The 24,786-nt window shown below is 40.6% G+C and overlaps 1 protein-coding gene across 2 annotated transcripts in view; it reads left to right on the forward strand.

Moving 5' to 3' along the window:
* STAG1 (STAG1 cohesin complex component) overlaps positions 1-24,786 on the forward strand; it is a 189,393-nt gene that overhangs the window by 39,552 nt on the left and 125,055 nt on the right. For both annotated transcript variants that reach the window (XM_087933066.1, XM_026701353.2), the window contains exon 2: positions 9,361-9,479. In XM_087933066.1, coding sequence (XP_087789192.1) covers positions 9,451-9,479 — 29 coding nt within the window. In that variant the 5' untranslated portion in view covers positions 9,361-9,450. The remainder of the gene's footprint in view (positions 1-9,360; positions 9,480-24,786) is intronic.

Below are 24,786 nucleotides of genomic sequence, written 5' to 3' on the forward strand. Positions count from 1 at the left end.
CAGCAGGATCCTGGATATTGGGCATGTGGTCAAAGCTCCCCTTCCTCTGCCTCCCCCTAGGTCGGGTCTGCAACCTTAAACACTCAAAGAGCCATTTGGACCTGTTTCCCACAGAAAACAAAACACCAGGAGCCCCAAGACATGGGTGGGCATGGCAACTCAATGTCACTCCCACTGAGTCACATGACACCCCCCCCCAGGTTTTGTGGTTTTCTGTGTTTTCTATGGGGAACAGGTTGCTCTCTCTCTCTCTCCTCCCTCCCCCATCTCTATCTTTCTCCCTCTATGTCCCTCTTTTCCTCCTTCTCTCTCTTTCTCTCTTCCTCTCCTTCTCTCTCTAACTTTCTCTCTTTCTCTCTCTCTATGCCTCTTCCTCCCTCCTTCTTCCCCACTCCCCACCCCACTTCCCAATTCCCACACCCAGGGAATAACTGTCAGGAAATTTGGCCATGTTCTTTCTATCTCTGGAAAGATACAAAAATAAATCTTGCATTCCAAAAGGAGTGACAGTCAGGCTGTTACCTCACAGTTCTACGAGGTTGCTGCCTTAGATTGCTGCTGAATCCTTGCAAAACTGGGCAAAGACAAAGAGGGGAGCAGACAGAGCTGAATGGAGCCAAATCTCTCTCCCTCCCTACTCCTCCCCCGCTCCCCTCTCTCTCTCTCTCTGCCTCCCTCCCTCCCTGTCTGTGTCTCTTCTCACTCTGCATGCTCTCCCTGGGGCTCTTTGCTGTCCCCTTTTCTTTCTTCCTTTTGGAAATCTGGGCTGGCTGAAGAACGAGAGGAGGAGGAAGCGGAGGAGGGAAGCCTACACTGCAGCTTCCGCTCGTTCCTCAGCTAGCCCGGATTTTCAAAAGGAAGGAAGAAAAAAGGATAGTGAAGAACTCCAAGCAGAGCATGTAGGACTTCTTGGCGAGTTTTTGGAAATCCAGGTTAGCTGAGGAATGAGTGCAAGCCGTGGCGGAGCCTTCCTTCCTCCCTCTCCCCTCCTTCTCCTCTTGTGCGCACCCTGCAGGCCCCACCACAGCCAACTTGATGGCTGTTCGCTGCTCTTGCAGTACCAGTGCAGCACACTCAAATTTAGTGCACTTTACTCCATCGCCTCCTCCTCTTTCTGGAGCCCATTAGAATGCAGTGCATCGGAGCTGCCGCATTTGAGGCGCCGGCTCCGGAGCGGTGCAACAGTCAATGGGGTGACCCTGCAGGGCCTCGAACGCCCCCCTGCCGCTTCTTAGCGCCCCCCCTACCGGCCCCCTTGCCTCTTAGCGGCCCCCTAAGGCATCCCACCGCCCCCTGACGGTACTGCCCACTTTGGGAACCACTGTGCTAAAAGAAGCCCTTGGTGCTTTCTCAATATTCTTTCCTTTCCCTTTTCATCAGTTGATATTACTAAATTATTTGGATATAATTTCATTTTAATCCATGTGTGCAATATTTAAATACTAAATACAATACTATATATACGAAATAAATATTTTATATTTATTTAATTTATGCAGTTGCTCATGACAGTTAAAAAACAAAACAGATTACAATATAGTACAAAAATATGTGGCAGCTGATTAAAATTATATCAATTTTATTTATATCTAGAAGGCCTAAGACTAAGTTACTAACATAATCTAACTTGACACTGGATAAAATAGTTTAACAAGTAAATATTTAATAAATATTACATAATTGATTTTAAGCCCCAGCTCATTGATTTGTTATTAGAGCCCTGTTTTATAGCTATAGTTAAAAAATCTGGCTGTTGGCACTCTAATCTTAGGATTTTCATGTGCAAGTAAAATTTTTATATGCTCAAAAATATCTCTTCCTGGTTTAGATTTTAAAATAGTTCAGTTAACCTCCTGCTGAAGACTCTTATAAAATTCACAGTGTAATAAAATAGGATCTGTTTCAGGATTAGTACCATTATAGAGACAAATATCTGAGAGATGGGAATTGTAAAAAAATCTACCACATAGCATATTCAGTCGAAACACATTTAATCTGACTTTTGAAAAGGCTTTTCTGTATTTACTAAAATATAAGCTATTGAGATATTTAGGGAGGTGAATAATACATCTATAATTATTTCCAAATGTTGCAGATTAACATGATACTTTGACTTTAGCTATTATTTCCTATACTGATTTGTCTTTGATACAATGAATTGCTTATGTCATATCCCTAGAGAATAAATAATCTTGATCAATGCAAATTTGATTAATCTTTTGAGTTACTTGGTTGAACCACCTATTGACAAAGGATTCATTTGGGATTTTCTCCCTTGTTTAAAAAAAAATCTGTAATGAAAACTTTATAATGCTTAACCAAACTTTTGTTATCAAAGGGTTTTGCCCAGTTTCCAACAGAATAACAGAATTTGAACACAGCTTAGAACTCTGGATAATTGATTTTCTCAGCAATACTTACTTAGTGCCTCAAGAAGGTATTTTAGGCCCAATCTAATAAATGAAAGAAGAACAGCATCATTTGCACATAATAAAGCACAAACATTCCTTTTACAAAGTGTTAGACAATGGCCCTCAACCTGAAGTAATCTCATCTCCAGATCACTAAGATAGATGATAAATAATGTAGGGACCAAGATGCAACCTTGTCCCACTTCATTTTCATTCTAATGCACTTCATTTTCATTCTAATTCCATCCTAAGTATCAATATAACCAGAAAATGGGGCCCTTTGAACACTTGAGGCCCCAGGCATTTTTTACATGTTGAAACTTCCAAGTGCTTTTCAAGGGCAGACCCATGTTTTTGGTGGAATGTGGTCTGAAACTGTGGGGGGTGTGGATGCTTCAGACCTGTTGCCATTCTTAATTTTTTTCTCCTTACTGGGAAGATTGATGGCAAACTCCAAGGAATAACACATGAAGTTACTCCTATGTAGTTTCTTCATTATTCTTTACCTTTCCAGGCTAAAGCCAGTATTTGAGAACTATAGATACAATGTTACCAACTGCTAGGGAGAGACCATTTTAATCCTCATTCTGCCTCTAGACTTTTCAAACTCCTTTGCCCTCTGGGAAGCCTCTAGACTACATTCTACCACAGCATTGCAGTAATCCAAACGAGAGGTTATAAGGGCATGATGATTGTGAGCAAAGCCTCCCAGTCCAGAAATGGATACAACTGGTGTATCACCTAAAGCTGTGCAAAGGCCCTCCTAACCAAGGCTGCCATCTGCTCTTCTAGCAAGAATTACGAAACCAAGAGAATGTGATGGAGTGGCAAAAGGAAAGAACTCTTTCCCAGAGGGCTAAGAGACAGCATAGCTTGGAATGTCTGGTAGGCAGGAAAAAAGTAAGATGGAACCCCCTCCCCACAGCAGTTTGCAAGAAATTATAGGGCAGATAATTGCTTTAGTCTTGTAAGATTTTTTTGTAGGAAAACAACAAGAAATTACTCAGATGCAACTCCACGTGCTGTTCTTGGTTCCTTGGTCCTGATGAAGATCTCCAATTGTGCACCAGGTCCATCTTGGGACAGTGCTAAAGGTTGAAGAACCTTGTCAACCAGAAGGCCCAAATTCCAAAGCCTTGGGTTGAATGGACTAACAGAATGTATTAATGAGCATCAACTAGCTGTCAAAAAACACGATGAACTCTTTTATTTTTATAGCATGTGGACAGATTAACTATAGTTTCAATTGGGAAGCTGTGACCATCCTTAACCAAATCAACTCCAAAAACACTAGAGAATTCTCAGAAGACTGGCATTTTGACAAATTGGACATCAGTACTGTGCAAACAGACAATCAATAAACCAAAAAGATAACAGATCAAAATTCTTCCCCACCAGCAATTAACATCCTTATGGGCATAGATTAACACCAAGATTACATCAGATCAACAATCAAGAAGTAAACAATACCCCAATCAAGGAACTGCCAAACAAGCTAACAGTAAGTGGCCCAAACGCCACTCCTATTGATACTGACAGAGCAAGCTAATATAATATTAATTGAGAGCAAACCCCACTCCCCCACAGGTGATGTTATCTAGTCTGTCAGTAATGAAACATATGTAAGAAAGCAACCAAATTCGGAGCATTGTTCTTCTTCCTAGACATGAAAAGTATTGATAGATTAGGTACATCAGTTTCCTTGGAGCTAGAGAGGGGGTTCAGGATTCATTTTGAGCAGTTGTCAAATAGCAACAGTTTGACAGGTTTTTTTCACTTTTACATTTTTATTGAGCTGTAAGATAAAATAAGATACAAAATACAAAAGTAAATAGGAAAACTGGGGAGGAAGGGGGGAAGAGAAGTGAGGAAGGATTAGGAAAAAGAAACATTGACTTTCAACTCTCTCTATTGCAGTAAAATAAGGCATTAACATCAATCACAACTTTTTGTTTTTTTTCATAATATAAACTAGCTATTTCTGTAAGGATCTATCAGTTTAATCAGTGAAACTCAAAATCAAACTTGCATTCTTTTCCACCTGGAGCACAAAGTTCAGAAGCAGTCTCCATGTGGGAAAAAAAACTCACATTATTTTCTTTAATCAAAATAGTCAATTTTGCCATTGCAGCCAACTCCCATCAACTTCTGCAGCCATTCGTCCATGGTGGGAATCGAAATGTCTTTCCATTTTTGTGCATACAAAAATCTTGCTGCTGTCAATGTATATGGTAACAAAAGTTCTAATTTTTTTCTCCAGGTCTTTTGACATTAGGCCCAAAAGGAAAAATCCTGGTTTCATCTTTATCTTCATTTTCAAAATTTTCAGTATTAAAATATGAATCATACTCTAAATTTGTTTTGCTTTATCACATGTCCACCATAGATGATAAAAAGTCCCATCACTTCCAACATTCATTTTACATACCTTCATACATTTTAACTTAACTTATTTGGTGTTAAATAACAGCAATGCATCATATTACTGAGATTTTCTTTTAGATTATAATTTAATGTAAATTTAAAACCCTTTGTCCACATATTTTCCCATTGTTCAAGCATCACATTATATCCCCCATTGAATCATACAATACTTTACATGATCATTTTCCAAATTGAGTTTCAATAACATTTTATAGATCTTAGCAATAATATGTTCATTGTTTTCATTAGTAAAGTTTCCAATTCATTTTTAACAAAGTTAAATCCATAGCACTTTTTATCCAATTTAAATCTTTCTTTCAGTTGTTGATAAATAAACCCAATGGCAAATATAACCTTCTGGTTCAAGTTCTTTCCTCTGCTTTAATATTGGGTCACCGGAGTTGAAAGATAAAATTTTAGCATACATCACCCAGTTTGGCTTTGCCACCATTTCTTTTCTAAATAAAGCTTCTTGGGGCGCCACCCAAAGAGGCAACTTCGTAGAGAGCCTTGTTTTATATTTATTCCAAACTTGTAGTATGGTACATCTAACAAAACAATTATTAAAATCAACATTAACTTTACTTTTATCATACCATAAATAGCCATGCTATCCAAACCTTAATTCATGGCCCTCTAAGTCAAGTAACGTCTTATTCTGAAGGCTCACCCATTCTTTTGACCAGGCCAGACAGCATGCATCAAAATACAGTTTCGTGTCTGGTAGACTCAAACCCCTCTTTCTTCAATTTGGCAGTTTTTAAATGTAATTGTGGCAGTAAAATGCCACCCCCAACTTCTTTTATAGTACTAATTAATGTGTTTATATTTTTAAATGATTATGGTTATACATAGAAATGGTTCTATGTGAGATGTCAAGCTTGAGCACAGCTTCTTTCCTCTCTCATGGTTAGGAAAAACGTTACTATGTTTAGCCAACTAACTATAAATATTAGGTTGTTCTTGTAGTTTAATAGAGTTTAATTAAGGAAGCCTGGAATTGCACAAATGCCTAGTGTTGTTCTGTTTGCTGGTCATGGGAAGAGTGAACATGTAAGCCTAACAATTTGTAGAGGCGAATTCTTCCTTGTTATTTACTATTATTTGTAGTATAGTACCACTAGTTGTTTTCCTTTCAGAGTTCGAATTCAAGCTGTTTACCTGCAGTTTCTAATTTTACTACTAGTTGATATTCCGTCACAAGTGACTTTTATATCCAGTACATTGTTTTATTTTTGATTCTAGGTAGATATTCTTAAGATAATTTAAGTTAGATATTAAACTAAATGATTTTTCTATCAAAAACTATACTTCCTTTTGGTGAATATTTTATTTTGAGCTATTATAAGCTATGCTTGTTAATGACAGGCATGTTATACTCACTCTGATGGTACTTAAAATGCATAACATGTATTGCTGAAAGCAGTGGTTGCTATAGCAACTTTCGAGTAGGTCACAAGCAATGTTGTATATATATGATCTGGCTGTTAATGCACACTAATATGCCTGATGAAGAAAAGAGAAATATAGAAGCTATAAAATAGATGGTTAGTTCTAAGTAGAATTCATACCACAAACAAAAAAAATTACTTTAATTTCAATGTGATAGTATTGGTTTCTGATAAATTGTAGATCAGCAGAATTGTTCATTTAAACATAGAAGTTCCCAAACTATCCATCCATAGATAGATAGATGATAGATAGATAGATAGATAGATAGATAGATAGATAGATAGATAGATAGATAGATAGAAAGAGAACTTGTTCCCAAATCACACACAAACACACACACATACACTCGGTTTGGGAACACACACACACGTAATTGAAAAGGTTGGATAATAACTATACATATTCCTAGTTTTGAATATTATTGATAATTAAATTTCCATCTTATCTTCATTCAGCTTGCATATTCTATTGATGCTTTTTTCTTTAAAGAGTCTCCTTAAATATCTCTTTTGAATTTGATTCTAACCCCACCCCCAAAGAAATAAGTTAAAAGCTATGCAAACAATAATTAAAAGCAGGAGAAAGGAAATGAGTCATGCTTGTTCTCCTAAAGGGAAAAGAAACACAATTGGGGTCAAACACAACTCCCAAGAGAATGCCCTAGTTGGTTTTGGAATAGTATATGTGTATATGTGAAGAAAAAGAGTACAGAAGCCAGGTGAATCACAGAACACCTAAAATTGTACACATCGCTGCATTCTGGATCTGTTGCAGCTTCTGGATGGTCTTCAAAGGCAGACCCATGTAAAGCATATTGCAGTAATCCATACAGGAGGCAACTAAGGCAGACTTCCCCATACTTTCGGGTTTTGCAGTGTGCGGGGAGAGATGGTTCCATAAGAATGGCAGACAAGCACACATGTGCATGCAGCTCCATTTGTGCAAGTTTGTGGGCAGGAATGCTCACGCAGCCTGCCTTTCTTATCAACTGTCTTCCCAGCTGTGGATAATGAAGGGAATTGGGGTCCTTTCCTCCCCTGTAAGCCACACAATCCACATTGTTCTCTTCTCCGTTCCTCCTGTGTGCCCTAGGATGAAGAGGGGGTGGGCCTGGTTCTTCCTCTAAACTCCTTGTTCTATCTCTCCCCTGCTCTGCCCAGCCAGACTTTGCCTGTCCCCATTTTCTTCCACAGCCAATGGATTCACACTCCCATTCCCTGTCAGCTGTTTGGCTTCCTCCTCAGATTCAGACTCTGACAGGGGCATGACACAAATAATAAATGAATTAAATAGTTATGCATGAAATAATGTCTAGGTTATATTATAGTGATGTAGTCATGTGAAAAATAAATTACACCCTCTTTCAGTTCTATGGTTTTATGTATCAGGACATAATCATCTGGTCCTTATCAGTTTTTAAAAGTAGGTAAATACAATCTCAGATGAACAACATATGACATATTGCACCATGTCATCATTTATTTTACAAAAAGAAAGCCAAAATGAAAATGCCATGTGTGAAAAACTAAGTACATCTTATGATTCAATAGAACTACCTTTAGTAGCAATAACTAAGCAATAGTTTTCTGTATGAATTTATCAGTTTCTCACATAGTTGTAGGGGGATTTTACCCCATTCTTCTTTATAACATTGCTTTGGTTTGTTGAAGTTTGCAGGCATTTGCATAGCTCTCTTGAGGTTGGGCCATAGGATTTCAGTCAGGTTGAGGTCTGGACATTGACTGGGCCATTGTAACTTCTTGATTGTTTTCATGTCTAGCTATTGTGTTGTAGATTTGGTTGTTTGCTTGGGATCATTGTCCTTTTTCATGACCCATTGTTGGCCAAACTTTAGCTGTTGAACAGATGGCCTCACATTTGAATCTAGAATACCTTGATATTCAGAGGAGTTCATGGTTGACTCAATGACTGTAAGATGCCCAGGTCCTGTGGCTGCAAAACAAGCTCATCACCCCTCCTCCAGTGTGCTTGACAGTTGATATAAGATGTTTGTGCTGATATGCTGTGCTTGGTTTTCGTCAAACATAGCACTGCACATTATGTCCAAACTTCTCCACTTCGGTCTCATTGGTCCAAAGGATAGTGTTCCAGAAATCTTGTGATTTGTTCAGGTGCAACCTTGCAAATTGAGCTGTGCTGCCATGTTTAGAGAGATGAGGATTTCTCCAGGCAACTCTTCCAATTGGTCTTTCTCTGATTTACTGATTTGAACTTTAACATATAACATGCTAACTCTGAGGCCTGTAGAGTCTGAGAAGTAACACTTGGATGTTTTGCAATTTTTTTTAGCATTGCACGGTTTGAGCTTGGATTTGCTGGAATGTCCACTTCTGAGAAGATTGCTAACTGTCTCGAATGTTTTCCACTTATGAATAATCTTCCTCACTGCAGAATAATTGACTTTAAATTGTTTGGAAATGGCCTGTAACCTTTCCCATATTGTTGGTCAGCAATGATTGCTTCTCCAAGATCATTGCTGATTCTTTACTCTTTGGCATTAAATTAACACACACCTCAATGCTCGAGACCAGCAAACTCCAAAACTTTGACTTTTATAGAGGTAGTCACACTTGCTGATGATCAGTTGAACTTGATTATCAACAACTGGCTGCTACTTAACCTCTTCATACCTATGGAAGCAGTAAGGGTGTACTTAATTTTTCACACATGACTACTCTGTTTTGTCTTTCTTTTTGTAAAAGAAATGATGACATGGTGTAATATGTTGTGTGTTGTTCATTTGAGGCTATATTTACCTGCTTTTAATAACTTCTAAGGACCAGATGACTTTTACTATGTCCTGATATGTAAAACCATAGAACTCAAAAACAGTGTACTTTCTTTTTCACATGACTGTAAATTACAGTACCTATTGTTTGATTGGAATGTAATCTAAATTGGCTTAAATGCTCCTTTTTGATTTTGAACAATCCAAACACTAAATAATTCTGATTGAGAAACCTTTCTTCTCCAGATTTTTTAAATTTTGGTTGTTTTGGATCTTATCTTTAACTTCAGATTTATGTTTAATTAATATTTGTTTTATTTATAGGTTGGATTTGAAAATAATTACGAAGACATTGACAGATACATCTACAAGATATCTTTTTGCTTACATTAGCAGGTCATAGTGTGCAACAAAATGATTACTTCAGAGTTACCAGTGTTACAGTGAGTATTAATTTTATAAGTAAATCACAACAATCTATATAGTAAATTATTGGTGATCAAGAATATCCTTGTAAAAAAATAGGATTTGTAACAATATCTTTATATATCTGCTTACAGTTTTATAAGTACTATGTAGTTGAAATTAATATTGGGAAGTTGAAAAATGATATTCAAATCCCTCTTTGAATGTCCTTTTTCTAATTCCAGTAATGGAATCTTTTTTAAAAACTATTTTAATATGAGCACAAGCTCATATTAAAAATATTGAAATATTAAAATGAATGTTTTTGGTAATTGTATACTCTCATACAGATACAGGCAGAAATGTACACTGTGATAAAATATATACTGAAAAACTATTTTTAGGGAATCTCTAGGTACAATTTTAGAACAAAGTTCTAAGAATTGGTGGTATTTGACTGATTTAAGACAATTATCTTCTGAGGTCATACAGTAAAAGTGAAAATGTTATATGGTCATGTATCAACATGAAACATCGCTATCATTGGGGAGAAAAGTTAATGAATGCTTAATATCACCAAAAATAAATCTGATTTTTAATAAATATATTGTGAGTTTTTTCTAGTCTGAAATTAGCTTTTTAAACTTTGTTATTTCATCAATATTATTTAAATAGAAATTGCACAGTACTGAAGATAGTAAAGATAGAAAAGCAATGTAAAATGCAAACAATCGCTTGTGAAATTTAAGTAAAAATATTCCGAAAGAAAACTTTTAATACTTCCCATTCCCTTCATTTATTTCCCCAACTGCTGATCACACTAAACATTGGAGATTATTAGTTGTATCTCTTTAATTTCATTATTGTTTTTGATTGATTTGATTATTGTTTTCTTAAAAACTATATTCCAGTTGTCTGAATTTGCCTTGTTGTATGATGTGTCATACATAAGGGAGTCATTCCTGCTTGAATTTACAATATTTAGGCTTTTATTTGAATGAATACTGCCATGTTTGCCATTGCTGCATATGCTCCGGGTTTGGTCTCCCAATCTTATATTATTGCCAAAGTTTAATTTTTTCTAGTGTTGTGCCTGATTTGTTCTTGTAGCTGTTGTGATTTTCTGGAATTATTCCTAATAAAAACATTGTGGTTATTTGGTAAGTTGATTTAGGATTGTTAAATGGATGGAACTAGTTGTCAACTGGGTGAAGCAAAACAAGTTATCGTAGACATTTGGTAGCTATACACTTGGAAATAAACCATATGTGTTTTAAGTTGCTCAATTTTTATTATGCTAATTACAAATATCTAATATTAATATTCTTATTGTTTATATTGAACCTTTTACTATAAAGTATGAAATAATTCAAAATAAATTAAAAGTATCTTAGATATTTAGATACTTAATTTAAATAGATTACTATAGAGAGCCTGAAATTTAAAATATCAAAACTGTTGGCAGGGTTATGAATCATATTGGATACGTGAGTTGATTTTATAACACTTTGTTAAAATGTACCTATTAGTAAAATATTGCTACTGCTCATGGCTTTTCTGTGAAGAGTTTTAAACAAAAGTATATTTTAATTGTGATAAAGCAAATGTTATTAAAAGTTAATTCAACTTCAAATTAGTATCTGTAGGATGCTGTGCTAAGTAACAGAATCTGACGTTTAATACTACATATACATTGAACCTTAATCTGAATAGGTGTAATTTATTGGGAAGAATTTGGACAAATAGTAATCATTTCAGCCAAGAAGTATTCTTACTGAGATAGTAAAATACATGTTTTGATGGGAATGCCTAAGATGATGATGATGATGCTGATTTTTCTGAGCTGTCCATTTCAAATGGACTCTGGGCAAAACCAAAAAAATCTTAATAAAATTAAAATATAAAACTAGATAGACATCCTGGACTAAAACAGTCTTTAAAAACAAATCTCAACTTGCTGTAGTTGTGAGACTTACATGCTCTGAGGATGATGATATATATGTATATATATTGGACAAATCTCATTAGAAGAGTCAGACAAAGAACGTTTCTCCCATAAAAAATATGATGAGATGTAAGTTATACAAATGCATACTGGCTCAGTTGTTAAAGGGTCATAAAGGACAGCAGCAGGTGTTGGAGTTCCTAGGCATCCTAGGTGAAAAATGGAGTTAAGACTCTTTACTGACAACAATGACATGATAAAGTAGCAACAGTGGTGCGCTGGAAAATCATTTGCTGGCAAGCAAGAACTGGTGAGTTCATTAAAATAGAGAAAGTGATGGAAATGAGGAAGCTAAAGTGCTCTGGGACTTTAGAATTCAAACCTGCCACATAATATCCTTGTTGACGATTGTCAACAAGAAAGATAAAAAATTCTAGATAATAGACGTGACAGTACCTGAAAACAGCAGAATAGAAGTGAAAGAACTGGAGAAAATTAAAAGAAATACAAAGACCTGCAATAGAAATAGAACAACTTTTGTAAAAGAAAGCAAAAGTAATACAAATATTAATTAACAGGATCCTTGGATGCAATCCCCAAAAACTTGAACACCACTGGCATTAACAAATTCATCATCAGTGAGTTGCAAAAGGCAGTTTTACTTGGAACAGTTTACATCTTGCAATGATATCTGTAACACCATCGAATAACCACATCTGCCTATCCCAGGTCCAGATTTCCCAGATTTACAGAAAATATCTATAAAAACTCTCAGAAATATTCTGCTTCCAGTTATATGATTTACTAAAGCTGGATTCAGTAGTTTGTTTCTAAGTTTATATGATTGAAAATGTATTGCATGAAAGATTTTTTTACAGAAAAACTATAATGAATTGTGACTTATTTTAACTGTTTTAATATTTTAAAAACCAGTATCCTGGTTTATTCCTTTCTTATTTGTCTGCTTTCCCATTTCATCTGAGCACTTGGAGAATACTAATATTAAAACAAATCACAATTACTTTTTCCTTCTACAATATTGATTAGACTTTGTGCCTGACTGGTATAAAAAATATTGAAAGAAATTCTGATTTGGCATTATAAATTTACAACTCTTACATAATGTTGGTCTGAAAGTAATTTGCTTTCAGTTTCAGCAGCATGAACTTCAGTGCATACTCTATGTAGATACTGCAAGGATCCCTGGAAACAGGAATCTGAAATGCTTAAAGATAAGAGAGGATCTACAGTCACTTCCATTGTTGACAGATAAAAGCATAGGAAAGAATAGATGTCACTAGCACATCATACAGTCAGTGCCATATTAAGAGAAAATAACGCATATAAAACTGATAACATCCTATAGTAAAGGAGCTTATTGTGTTGAGAAAAACAAGTGTTCTGTAATTGAAAAATAAATAAAAACTTGACAAGCAAAAAACAAGCCAAAACTATGCTCCCCAAATGTAATAATAGAAAAATTGCTAAGGTGGAAAATGGGGGTTGAATTCTAAATGTAGAATGTTGATTAAACTAATAGCAGCAAAAGTAAGAAAAAGAGCAAAGAAGAGAAGTAGTATAAGACCTTTTGCCTCATAATCCAGATAGCGGTTCTCTAATCATACAGTCATTGCACATGTATAATCCCCAGTGGTTTCAGATTATAGAACCAGCCATCTGTTCCAGGACTGAAAGACCTGCAGGGCAAACTTACTTATGAAGCATCTCTATATCAGTTGGTAAATAAATAAATATTTAGTAGTTAAAAGTATATTTCTACATAAGACTGCAGCAACATAAAGGAACAGATTAACATCTATAGGGAAAATTTAAAGAATTACAGACAGACATAATTAGACCAAATAGTATCTAAGTCTGCTTACACAATAAAGATTATTAAGACGGGGTTCACACATGAAGATCTAATTACACTGATTTATATTAAATGCCTATGCATAGGAATCTTCTCAACTAAGTGTCATCACCGGCTTGAAGTTAGGTAAGGGTCAATGGAATTCCAGGGGTGGGTGAGAGATGGACTTAGTCCGTGTGTGGCTATATCGGGATTGTATGCTGATCCTTCTTTTAACTCTGTCCCCGGGTTCTGCCATTCCTTCTATGTCTTGATCCCTTTCAGCTACGTTTCCTGGACTTCTCTAGGAGTTTTACAAAGTCAAGCAATCAAACAAACAATCAAATAAAACAGTCAAACAATTTAAAAGTCAAACAGGACACTGGATGCCACACCTTATCCCCCATTATATATTTCAAGGAGATCCTGTTCCAGGAAGGAAATTGGATGAACCGAGTCATATAATATTGTAAGCTGCTCAAAGTTGCTGTTGATAAGATGGGCAGCTGATAAATTTTACAAATAAATAAAAAGATGACGAGAGCAGAAATGGTAGGTCTTATAGACAAATTGGACATAAACAAATCACCAGGGCCGAGGGTTTTTTTTTGAGGGTGGGGGCTGTTTTGATTTTGTCTTTTTGACTCTGTTGATTCTTAGTGACTACCTGGGCAAGTCCCTTTATTTTTCTTGGAAGCATTTTCAGAAGTGATTTGCCATTGCCTTCTTCCCTGAGCTGAGAAAGAGTGACCATCCCAGAATCAGACACCTAACCTCATGCCTAAGGGAGGACTAGAACATACCAGTTTAAATATACATCAGCTGGATAATAGTTAGTTAATGCTAATTTTGAATTCTGTTAAGTTGACATTTTCATAGATTCATATTTGTTCCTAGTTGAATTTTAATGAAATTCAGTGCGAGACAGATACATACTTTCCTATCTTGTATTTTTCATTTTCTGAAGTACAGATTTCCATAAAATTTTATTAAAAACTGGTTTAAGATTAGTAAAGTAATTGCTAAGGGCAAAATAGAAGGTACTAAGAACTAGTACAGAAAAAACTGAAGAATATGATCTGTATTGGTATTCTGTTTAATGTGATTGTCAATTACCTTGCTGTTAGAACATATAATATACATTCCAATCCAGCCCTGGCATTATTTTCTTTGAAGATCATTTTTTTGTGTTTTTTGCAAGCAGAATTTTCAAATTTCTGGTAGTGTAAATTTTCCTTGTAAGGCTGCAACAGGTCAGGATGGATGTTACTCCTCTTTAGCTGCTTAGGACTGAGTCTGTGTAAAAGGCTTATTAGCCTAGCTCCGCCCACTCTGGGTAACTCCTTCCAGTTCTACTCAGCCCTTAGCTAAGGTAGGACACAAATTTTTGCCACTCCTGCCTTTGGGCTACTTTTTGCCAAAGGCAACTTTGCAAGGGGAAATTTCATTCAAAAAGGAAAAAAAACCCTCTAGCAGCATTCCCTTTTAAAATTGGTGGCTCTGCTTCTCAGCTGGTTATCGGGACCGCCTAACAGCTGCGGGCTGCTCTGGTGATCAGGAGCAACCTGCAAGGGCCATGGGGGCCTGCTTTGACCCTCCAGGGGGAAGAGAAAGTACGTTCAACCAGACGGCCATTTCTTCAAGGGCAGAGGCTTCCGCCCACTTAACAGAGCTGCAGGAGCCGCTTGGGGCTCTCCGCGACGAAGAGGAAGCTCTTCCGGACAGCTTTCTGGAGAGCTGAAGGGCCAATCGCAACTCCTGCAGTGAAGAAAGCAGCCACGTGGTCGAGCAACTGCTTTTGGAGCTTCCTCTGCCACTGCAGAGCAGTGAAGCTTCAACTTTCCACAGGAAGAAGGAGCCTCGTGACCAGAAGTGGCCAATTGGAAAGCTTCGTGGCCAGAGGTGGCCATTTTGAAGATCCCAGGCTGTTGGTGGCCATTTTGCAGAGGCCAGGCCTTCTTCTTCTTCCTGCCACTCCTGCACCTTTGTCTCCACCATGCCCGGTTCCCGTTTGTTGCTGAGTTCGAAGGGTAGGGGGATTGAGGAGGGATTGGTTTCCCTATCCCGAGGTAGACCAGGGCCCCTGGGCTTCCAGCCGGGCCTGGTCTATATTTGCCCTATTAGGCCCAGGAGGATATGAGTCCCAGTAGGAAGTGTTAAAACATCCTTCTGAAGTTACATAGGGCAGAAGAGAGTGGTGGTTGGAATGGGGATGGAGAAGATATCTTCTGAAGTACATTATAAATCCCTTTGTGTGCTCTCCTCCTTGCACAGGACTTTCCATTCAAAATAGGCCTTGCTGTTCCAAGTTGGCTGAAGCCCCAAGGGAAACCAGAGCCTCCAAGGCTGCCAAGCCTCCAAGAGTAGCTCCTGCTGCTTCTACCAAGAGAAAGCAGCTCGTGAAGAAGGCTTCTAAAGCAGAAAAGGATGCTTCCAGGCACCATCAGGCCATAGAGAAGCAGATAGCCAAGGTGTCAGACCTCTATCCACATAATGACTTCAAGTGCTACTTCTCCAGCATCGCTCATCAGTGAAGTGGATTGGAGGAGCCTGAACCTTCTTCTGAACCAGCATCCAGACTTGGTCCCCTGATTGGCATGAGCGTGGGTGCAGTGGACAAGTGGTGGAATGCTCCTTTCTTCCTATTGCTGCTGGATTCAGACCAGCTGAGCCTTCTGAATCAGATGTCCCAGTCACCTGCAAATTCTGCTTGACATGGCCATCCGGACATCTCACTTTAGTTTACTTTTATTGTCATTGCACCTCGTACAACGAAATCAAACACCATCTTCAGTGCACATCAGGACCATGACCATAAAAATAAACACAAACACACATCCTTCACCCTTCACACATTGAAGCATGCAGAGAGTGACCTGACATTCTTCTGCAGCTTCTGATTTATCAGAGAGATGGTCCTGGGTTCGAGCAGCTCTTCTATTGGAAAGAGGTTTCTTTTCCAGGAACCAGTTTCTGTTTTGGCGGTTGACTACGCTCCTGCTCCCTCTGGCTCCATCCTTGGTGGGGGAACCTGACAAGCCAGAATCTGACAGGTTGACGGATGAAGCCTCCCACGAGATTCCAACGTTCACAGGTTGTTCAAACCCACCTTGGTTCAAACCTTGCCTGGTTGTTCCAGGCAAGTAACACGGCCACCCTGTGGGATGCAGATATTGAGGTAGCTGCCTCACTTCCTCCTGGGGAGTTGGATGTTCTCTTGACGAGCCAGAGGTAAGGAAAGAAGTGGTCCCATCTCCTAGACTGTTCCTGAGAGTTATTCAGACACAACTTGAATCACCAGCCTCAGGACCCAGTCCCCTGGCTTCAGACCACAGGGGGCCTGAACTCACCAAGACGCTCCAAGTTCCCATAGTGAAGGCTCCAGAGGCAGCCTTGGCCTCCTCCTCGTCAGACCCGGAGGATGTCCTTAAGGCTGAGGAGAAGAGAATGGAGAAATCACTCCAAAGATCCCATCTGGCGGCTGCCTGGGTGGTCAAGGCTTCTACTGCATCATCGTTCTTCACAGGACGTTGCTCAAGTGGCTGAAACAATTGCAGAACAGAATTCCTACACCTATGTCTGAGCCCTCCAGGATCAATAGATCATGGCAACCAAGGAATTCACAGTTGATCTCACCCTGCATGGGACCAGGTTCGCCACCTCAGCCATTGCTTCCTCAGTGGTGGACAGGTGCATATCCTGACTGCACAACTGGCAAGTGGATGGCAGAAGGAAATGGAAGTTGGCATCTACCCCCATCCAAGGGGATAAACTTTTTGGCGAGGCCCTAGAGCCCTTTTTGGTCAAACTCAAGGATTCGCTTCTCAAGAGGACAGAGCTTCAGGCTGCTCGTATACTTCAAACGGCCTCGGTTCAGAGGGGAAACAAGTTCCAGCTTCCACCGCCCATCCAAGACCTCTTACCAATGTCTGAAACCTCCTCCGGATTGTTCAGGCAAGGGCAAGTAGCAGTTTCTGCAAATCAGCCCTTTTGAGGAGGAAGAAGTTGCCCGTACCGTCGCCGGTGCTAGTACCCAGTCTATTCCCATTGGAGGCCGATTAGCTTGGTTTGCGGACCTATGGGAACGTTTTACTTCTAACACCTGGTTTTCTCCATGGTTAGATCAGGTTTTTCTCTGGAATTCTACTCCACTCCTCCAAGGTTCCTTATCTCCTGCCCAGTATCTAGGCTTGCAGGGAGAAGGAGTCTGATAGACTCGGCTATCCAGCATTCGCTGGAGCTCAGGGCCATTCAAGAGGTTCCCTAGTCGAACAGGGGATGGGGTTCTACTTCAGGATTTTCATATCCCCATGACCTCAGAGGAGGTGTGGAGAACTATTATTGACCTGAAACGACTCAATGATATGTTGGGTACAGGTGTTTTAAGATGCACTCTCTTCTTCCTTTCTAGAGAGCGTTCGGCAGGGGGACTTGCAGAGATGTCGGATGCTTATTACAGTTTTAAGGTTGTCTTCCGCCCCTAGAGTTTCACCAAAGTTTGGCTCCTCTACCAGCACCACTTCGTCCTTCCCGGTGCGTTTGCAGTGTTATTTAAATGATATTAATCATGTCTTCTTCCTTTCAAAGGATTCAGCAAGATCTGCAGTTCACAATTTGGTTCTGTAGGTCTGGGGTTTTTCCATTAATAGGAATAAGAGCCATTTCACTCCTTCTACTCGACTCCTTCATTTGGGGGCCATTATTGGCACAGGAGTGTGTCAGGTTTTCCTTTCACAGGAATGGTGGGACAGCCTGCAGGGGATAATTAGGGGCATTCAGAGTAAGCTGTCCCTTTCGCCCATTTATCTCTCCTTTTGGGGAAAAATGCTTTCCTGTATTGTCATTGTCCCCTGGGCCAGACTTCATGCCAGGTCCCTGAAGTGGTTCTTGTTGCCTCATCAGAGGTTGGGGTCGTGTCATTCCCCTTGGACAGTGAAGCTGCCTAAGCACCTTTTTCTTTCTTTCCTTTGGTGGCTCTCTGGAGCTATGTCCATAGGACAATCCTTTAAAGTGGGGACCTGCCTCGTCCTCTCAACGGATGTTTCCTTGTCAGGTTGGGGGGCTCACCTGGCTTCCCTCGGGGCCCAAGGCTTATGGTCTGTGGAGGATCAGGCCCATAACTTCAATTGGTTAGACCTCAGAGCCATCAGTTTGGCCTTAGACAGTTTATGCATCAGGTTTCTGGGTCTCATGTTCTTGTCATGTCAGTCAGTGTTGCCACACAAGCCACATCAACAGCCAAGGGGCCACCAGGTCCTTATCAATTATGACAGAAGCAAACGCCCTGGGCAGATAAGCTGAGTGGCTCCCTCTGTCTCTCAGAGCTGAATTCATCTCTGGCTGGGATAATGTGCAGGCAGTCTGGCTTAGCAGGACCTCCATTGATCTCACCAAAAGAAGTTTATATCCCCCTCTATTTCATCAAATTACGTTCAGATTTGGATTGCCAGGGATAGATTGGTTTTCCATCCCCCTCCCATGCCCATTGGCCCAGGTTTTTTCACTAAATGCTTCACCCAGGGGACAGAAGGAACCAACGCCTTGCGTTGCAGCTGACCTCCAGCTTATTGTATGCCTTTCCTCCATTGCTACTGCTTTTGGCGTTTTTTTGACAAATCTTGTTGGAGTAAGCCGATGTGATATTTTAGTGGTTCCCTATTGGCCTCGTTGGCTGTGGCTCTCTGATTTGATGCGCCTCTCAGTGGCTCACCCTTGGTGGATTTGGAGGAGGATGTCTCTTCTTCACTCGGAGACCCACTGGCTACATCTGGCAGTTTGGCGATTGAGTGGGGCATCTTAAAAGGCGCCAAGGTGATTAAAACCATTCAGGCCTCCAGGAGACCTTCGACCATCTGTATTCATGAGGCTTTATGGCAATCCTTTTCTGATTGGTGTGCCAAGGCTCACATGTCACCTCTGCAAGCCTCAGTGGCTACTGTTCTGGAATTCCTACAGGCCGGCCTGGATATGGGTCTTGCACCCAACACACATCGCAGGCAAATGATGACTATTTCATAGTGCTGACTTGTGGGAAATTAGAAGATTTGTCTCAGCACCCTGCTGTCCATAAGTTCCTCAGAGGAGGTGCTACCAACCTTTGTCTTCCTATGGTACATAGGTACCCTACTTGGGATTGGCCCAAGGTCCTGCAGTCCCTTGCCGGTCCTCCGTTTCAGCCACTCAGACAAGTCCAGCCTGCACCTTCTTAAACTGAAAGTGGCATTCTTGGTGGCAGTTACTTCAGTGAGGAGAGTTGGTTGCCCTCTTGGTTCGTCCTGATCTCTGTCTCCTCCATCCCCACTGGGTGGTTTTACGCTTGGACCCAAGCTTTATTCTTAAGGTCAACACCTCCTTCCACAGAGCTCAGGAACTAGTTCTCCCGGATTTGTCCCCATCTGGTCCATGAGTTGGAGAAGGCTTGACACACTTAGGATGTACGCAGAGCCTTAAAGATTTCTATCTAACTGACTGCTGAATTCCTCAGGACGGAATCTCTCTTTTTGTTCCTTCCAACCTTCGACATTGGGAGGGAAGTTGACTCCATCCAAGGTAAGTAGATGGATCAAGGCATGTATAGCTCGAGCCTCTTCCAGTCGGCCCCTTACGGTACCTAGGGGCATCAAGGCGCATTCCACTCACAGTGTGGTGACTATGGCAGCTTGGGCATCACAGATATCAGTAGAGGAGGTCTGCAGAACAGCCAGTGGACGTCCCCTTCACCTTTCATCTGCCACTACTGGCTGGACTCCTTCGCTTTGGTGGATGCGGTGTTTGGACGATGAGACCTGCAACAGGTTATTTCAGACCATGGAGGCCAGGACCGATTTTACCCTCCCGAGGACAACCCTGCTTTGGTATGTCCCATCCTGACCTGTCGCAACTTACAAGGGAAAATGGGTGTTGTTTACCTGAACACCATTTTTCCTTGTTAGGCAAGACAGGTCAGCCCCACCCTTTGGGAAGTAATCTGGCCAAGAGACTTATGGGGGTGGTTGTTTTCTGATAACATTCTTGTTGTTTTTTCCCTTTCTTAGAGGCAATTCGGTCTGTCAAAATGACTTCACAGAACTGGGGAGGAGTTACCCAGAGTGGGCAGAGCTAGGCTAATAAGCCCTTTACACAGTCTCAGACCTAAGCAGCTAAAGAGGAGTAACACCCATATCTGACCTATCTTGCCTAACAAGGAAAAGTGGCGTTCAGGAAACAATGCCCATTTCAATTGTGGGATATGACTCAGTAAAATTCATACTACAAGGAAAATCAAACAGCAGTTTTCTATTGACATAAAATAAGTAAAGGTGATAAAGGAGTTGATTTGCTGCTAAAATAAGAAGACCTCTATTTTGCCAAGAGTTGATGGCAAGAACTTGTTACTGAAAGAACATTATGTTATTTTTTTATTTGTACTTTTGCAAAGCCAAACTATCCATGATCCAAAACTTGTGCCTTTTTTTCCTCATTTTTTTCTTCCAATGATACAAGTCATTACATTAGTCATTAAATTTCACCCCATTCATTTTGGCCCATTGTTAAATCATAATTGTATCTTTCTAATCTTTTGGCCTCTGAGCATTAGCTACTGGAGTTTATATTTCTATCATCTCAAAAATTGATAATCATCTCCTCAACTCTCTTCATCCAGGTAATTATTAAAATGTTGAACGATACATTATTTAAGATGAAGTCCTGTGGCATTCCACTCAATTTTTTCTCCAAGCTGATATTAAGCCATTTATGAATATATTCTGAGGTGATAATTCAGCTAATGTTAAGTCTATCTAGCAGTTGTATCATCTAGATCGGGGTCTCCAACCGTTTGGACCTTAGAGAGCACTAAATTCATAATTTTAAATCCTACGTACCATGAATATGAATCCAGCATGCCGCTCGCTGAAGTGCCTGGACTCCCAGTGACAGGATGGGGTCCTTCAGGCACTTGGCTTGGCCACTGTTTCTGCAACCTTAAACACTCAGAGCCATTTGGACCCGTTTTCCACAGAAAACAAAACACCGGGATCTCTCTCTCTCTCTCCCCTCTCTGTCTCAGTCTCCTTCTCTCTCTCTCTCCTCTCTCAGCCAGGCCAGCCAGTGTTTTGGGGTGGAGAGGAAGTCACGCTTCGGCCTCCAACTGCACTGCCACCCCTACCTGTAATAACAACAATTACCTCGTCCTGGCTGGTGAGGGCTGTGCTGCTCCTTGCACCTCCTGCAAAGTTGCAAGTTGCACGTTACTCCCTCTACGGCAGTGATTTCCAGCCCCACCAAAGCTGCCTGGCCATTCCCATATCCAGAACTCTAGTCACAGGACTGGCCCATTGGTCATCCTGGAGCAGCTCCATCCAGGTGCACCGCAGAACCAAAATTTTCTCATGGACCACCAGTGGTCCATGGAGAGGTTTTTGTGTGGATCGATGGGGGTGTGGTTTCGCATGATGCCTGCATCCCAAAGATGGGGCTTTGCTTGTTTGCGTGGACCAGTTTCTGGCACGTGCCAGTCAACTGGCCAAAGGTTGGGGACCCCTGACCTAGATAGTATTTTATCATTTTATGAATTAGGATATTATGAGAGTTTGTCGGATGGTTTCCTGAAGGCAAGATACAGTATGTTCACAGCATTACCCCAGTCTATTAAGCTTTTCACTCTTGAAAAAAAAAAGGAGATAAAATTAGTCTCAAATGATACACACTGGTTCTTGTCAATTGCTACATTCCTATCCAAGTGCCAAGAAACACAATGTTCAGTAATCTTCCTGAGGATGATTATTTGCCCAAAATAGATGTCAAGGTGACAAATCTGTAGTTTCTTGGATCCTCGCAGTTTTCAGGAAACTTACCATTTCTCCATAAATTCTGAAAGATTACTGTTCTGCATTAATTTTCATTATTTTCTTCAGTATGCTGGATGTCATTCATCTGACCCCAGAGACTTGAACTCACTGAAATAGACTCCATTCTTTCATCCTCTCATTGTTTATCCTGGGTTACAACTCCCTCCTTCCACTAGTGGCACAATGATGGCTAGCTAAGGTTTTGTTTTCTTTCTGAGTTAAGATGTTCATTCTCTCCATTATAGTTCACATTTTTTTCCTCACAAAAGTCTTTTTTCCTTTTTTTTTTTTAATACACCTTCCCAAAAGCCTTTTTGTTGAGTTGAGCATTATTACAAGATTTAGTTCATTCTGAGTTTTAGCACTCCCTATAGTTTCCGTTTCAGATTACCCTCCTTTTTTTCCTTTTTGTCTCTCTTCTTTTTTCAACAATTGACTATATATGTCTCCCATTTTTGTTCTGTTAGGAATTGTTTGCAATTGAACCTGTAGTTGTTGCTTTTTCCAGAATTTTCCATCTTTCCTAGATAACCACTTTCAGTTTTCAAGGCATTGCCTCTGACGTGCCTTTAATTTAAATATACTCATGAAATCTAGTATACAAGCCAGATATTTCTTTATTTCTTTTCCGCTTTTTACTTTTCATACATAATATTCTGAATATCTCAAACTCAAGGATGTCACTTTCAGTTGCTTTCACTTCTTTAACCCATTCAACATTTCTGTAAGGATCAAATCTAGGATACGAAAACTCATTGTTCTTTCTTCTTTATTCTGACAATGAAATTTTCTCAAAGCTAGAATAAGAATTTTTTGATCTATGATTTTTGGCAGAGAAAATTTTCCTTTAGATGACATGGTCATCCCCCATTGTCAGTATCGTGCCAGTGTTTGGTTATAATTTGAAATGGTACATTGTCTTCTTTGTGGGAGAATTTAAGATTTACATTCTACAACTAACAGTTGTTCTAGAGACTTAATGAGGAAATATTTCTTGTTACCATAAGAAAAAAATGCCATTATTGCATTAAAAAGCCCATAATCAATTCTGTAGACATTGTTCATTGAAATTTCTATTATTTTGAATTATTCAATTATTTTAGTAATTGTTTATATCAATTTTAGCCTGCAGAAAGAAAATTAAAATGAATATGAATAAAATAATGTACATTGCTGGTCAAAATGTTCTCATTCTTTCAATATAGATTATACGTTAAGAATATGAAGTATGTAAGCACACAGTGTTTGAGTCAAGTACTCCATGACTTTCTTGCAGTTCCTTCATATTTTCATTAGAAATCTCTACTTAGCTCTGTGTGCGTCTCTCTGCTGGTCAAAGCCTCCTTAGCTTCCCCTCCTCGCTACCACCTGGTGTTGGAAATTGTCTCTCTCTATTGAGGAGCACTCGCAGAAGCAGTGCGGGCAACTTCAGCCGGGCTCTTGAGAAACGAGAGTGACTTCGGCTGTTTCTCTCTGCGAGTGCTTCTCGAGAGAGAGAAAGAGAGAGATGATTTTGCAGATAGCTTGGCCAAACTCCTGTCCCTGGGAAACATCCCAAGCAAGGTGGGGAGCGGTGGCGGCAGCATTCAGGGCAGGGGATTTGGCTGGTATGAGGCACTTCAGGGAAGAACCAGGGAGAATTCTGGGAAGCCTCACTAGCTTACCCCCCCACTGCTGCCACCGTCCTGTCCGAAGTGCCGCCGCAACCATTCCAAGCAAGGTGGGAAGCAGCAGTGGCAGCATTCAGGGCAGGGAATTCGACTGGTGCGAGGCACTTCGGGGAAGAGCCAGGGAGGGTTCTGATGCTGCCATCTCCCACACAGTCCCCTCCCTACACACATCAGTCCACCCACCAGCATCACCACTTTACCAGGCTGCAGCTGCTCCCCTGCCCACCAGTGCCCTTTGGCTCAGCACAATGGGTGCGGAGCGTGTCTCCCTCCCCCACGTGAAGCATGTTTCCCTCATGCACCCAACTGCAGCAACTGGTGCATGAGGGGGATGCTTCATCAGCAGGCCCTGCAGGAAGTGGGGGAGGGCGCAGCATTTTCCTGTCCGCTATCAGACCCCCCAACACGTGGCGCCTGGCTGGGTTTACCCAAAGGAGGACAGGGTAGGAAGCAGCGGCCCTCCCAAGGCTGGAGGAAGAGGGCCTTTGAGCCCCAGGCACCAGTTTGGGCAGTGCCCTGCCGACTCGCCTGCTCACACAGAGGAAAGCCCCTTTATCCCCGAGTCACGTCTTTCCAGAACAACGACCAAGCGGGGAATTTGGCTGCAAGCATCATCATGGAACAGATATATGGTGGTTTAATTATGTCCCCCTCTTGCTGTAACAGCACCATTACCTCGTCCTAGACGACGGGGAGATTTCTAACCCCACCACGGACCAGTCCCATATTGCAGAGCTGCAATAGTCACAAGACTGGCCCTTTGGTCATCCCGGAGCTGCTCCAAGGATGATCAAAGTGCCAGTCCTGCGACTACTGCAGCTCTGGAATATGGGACCGATTTTTCCCACTGTCAACAAGCCATCCTAGGGAGGATTTCCCTCCCCCACCATTGGTCTTATTTTCCAGTTCCAGCTTGTGTGGTTTTACTCAAGAGAAGGTTTGCATTCGGCCGAAGGGTGGGGGCCAGTGGGTGGGTAGGCCATGTGGGTGGTGCAGCCTTGTGTTCCCGCGCAGCCTGGATTAATTGCTTTTGGGGGGGGGCATTTCTCT

This window comes from Pseudonaja textilis, chromosome 4 (genome assembly GCF_049901715.1).
Source record: "Pseudonaja textilis isolate UNSWEBS1 chromosome 4, rPseTex1.2, whole genome shotgun sequence".
NCBI classification, from domain to species: domain Eukaryota; kingdom Metazoa; phylum Chordata; class Lepidosauria; order Squamata; family Elapidae; genus Pseudonaja; species Pseudonaja textilis.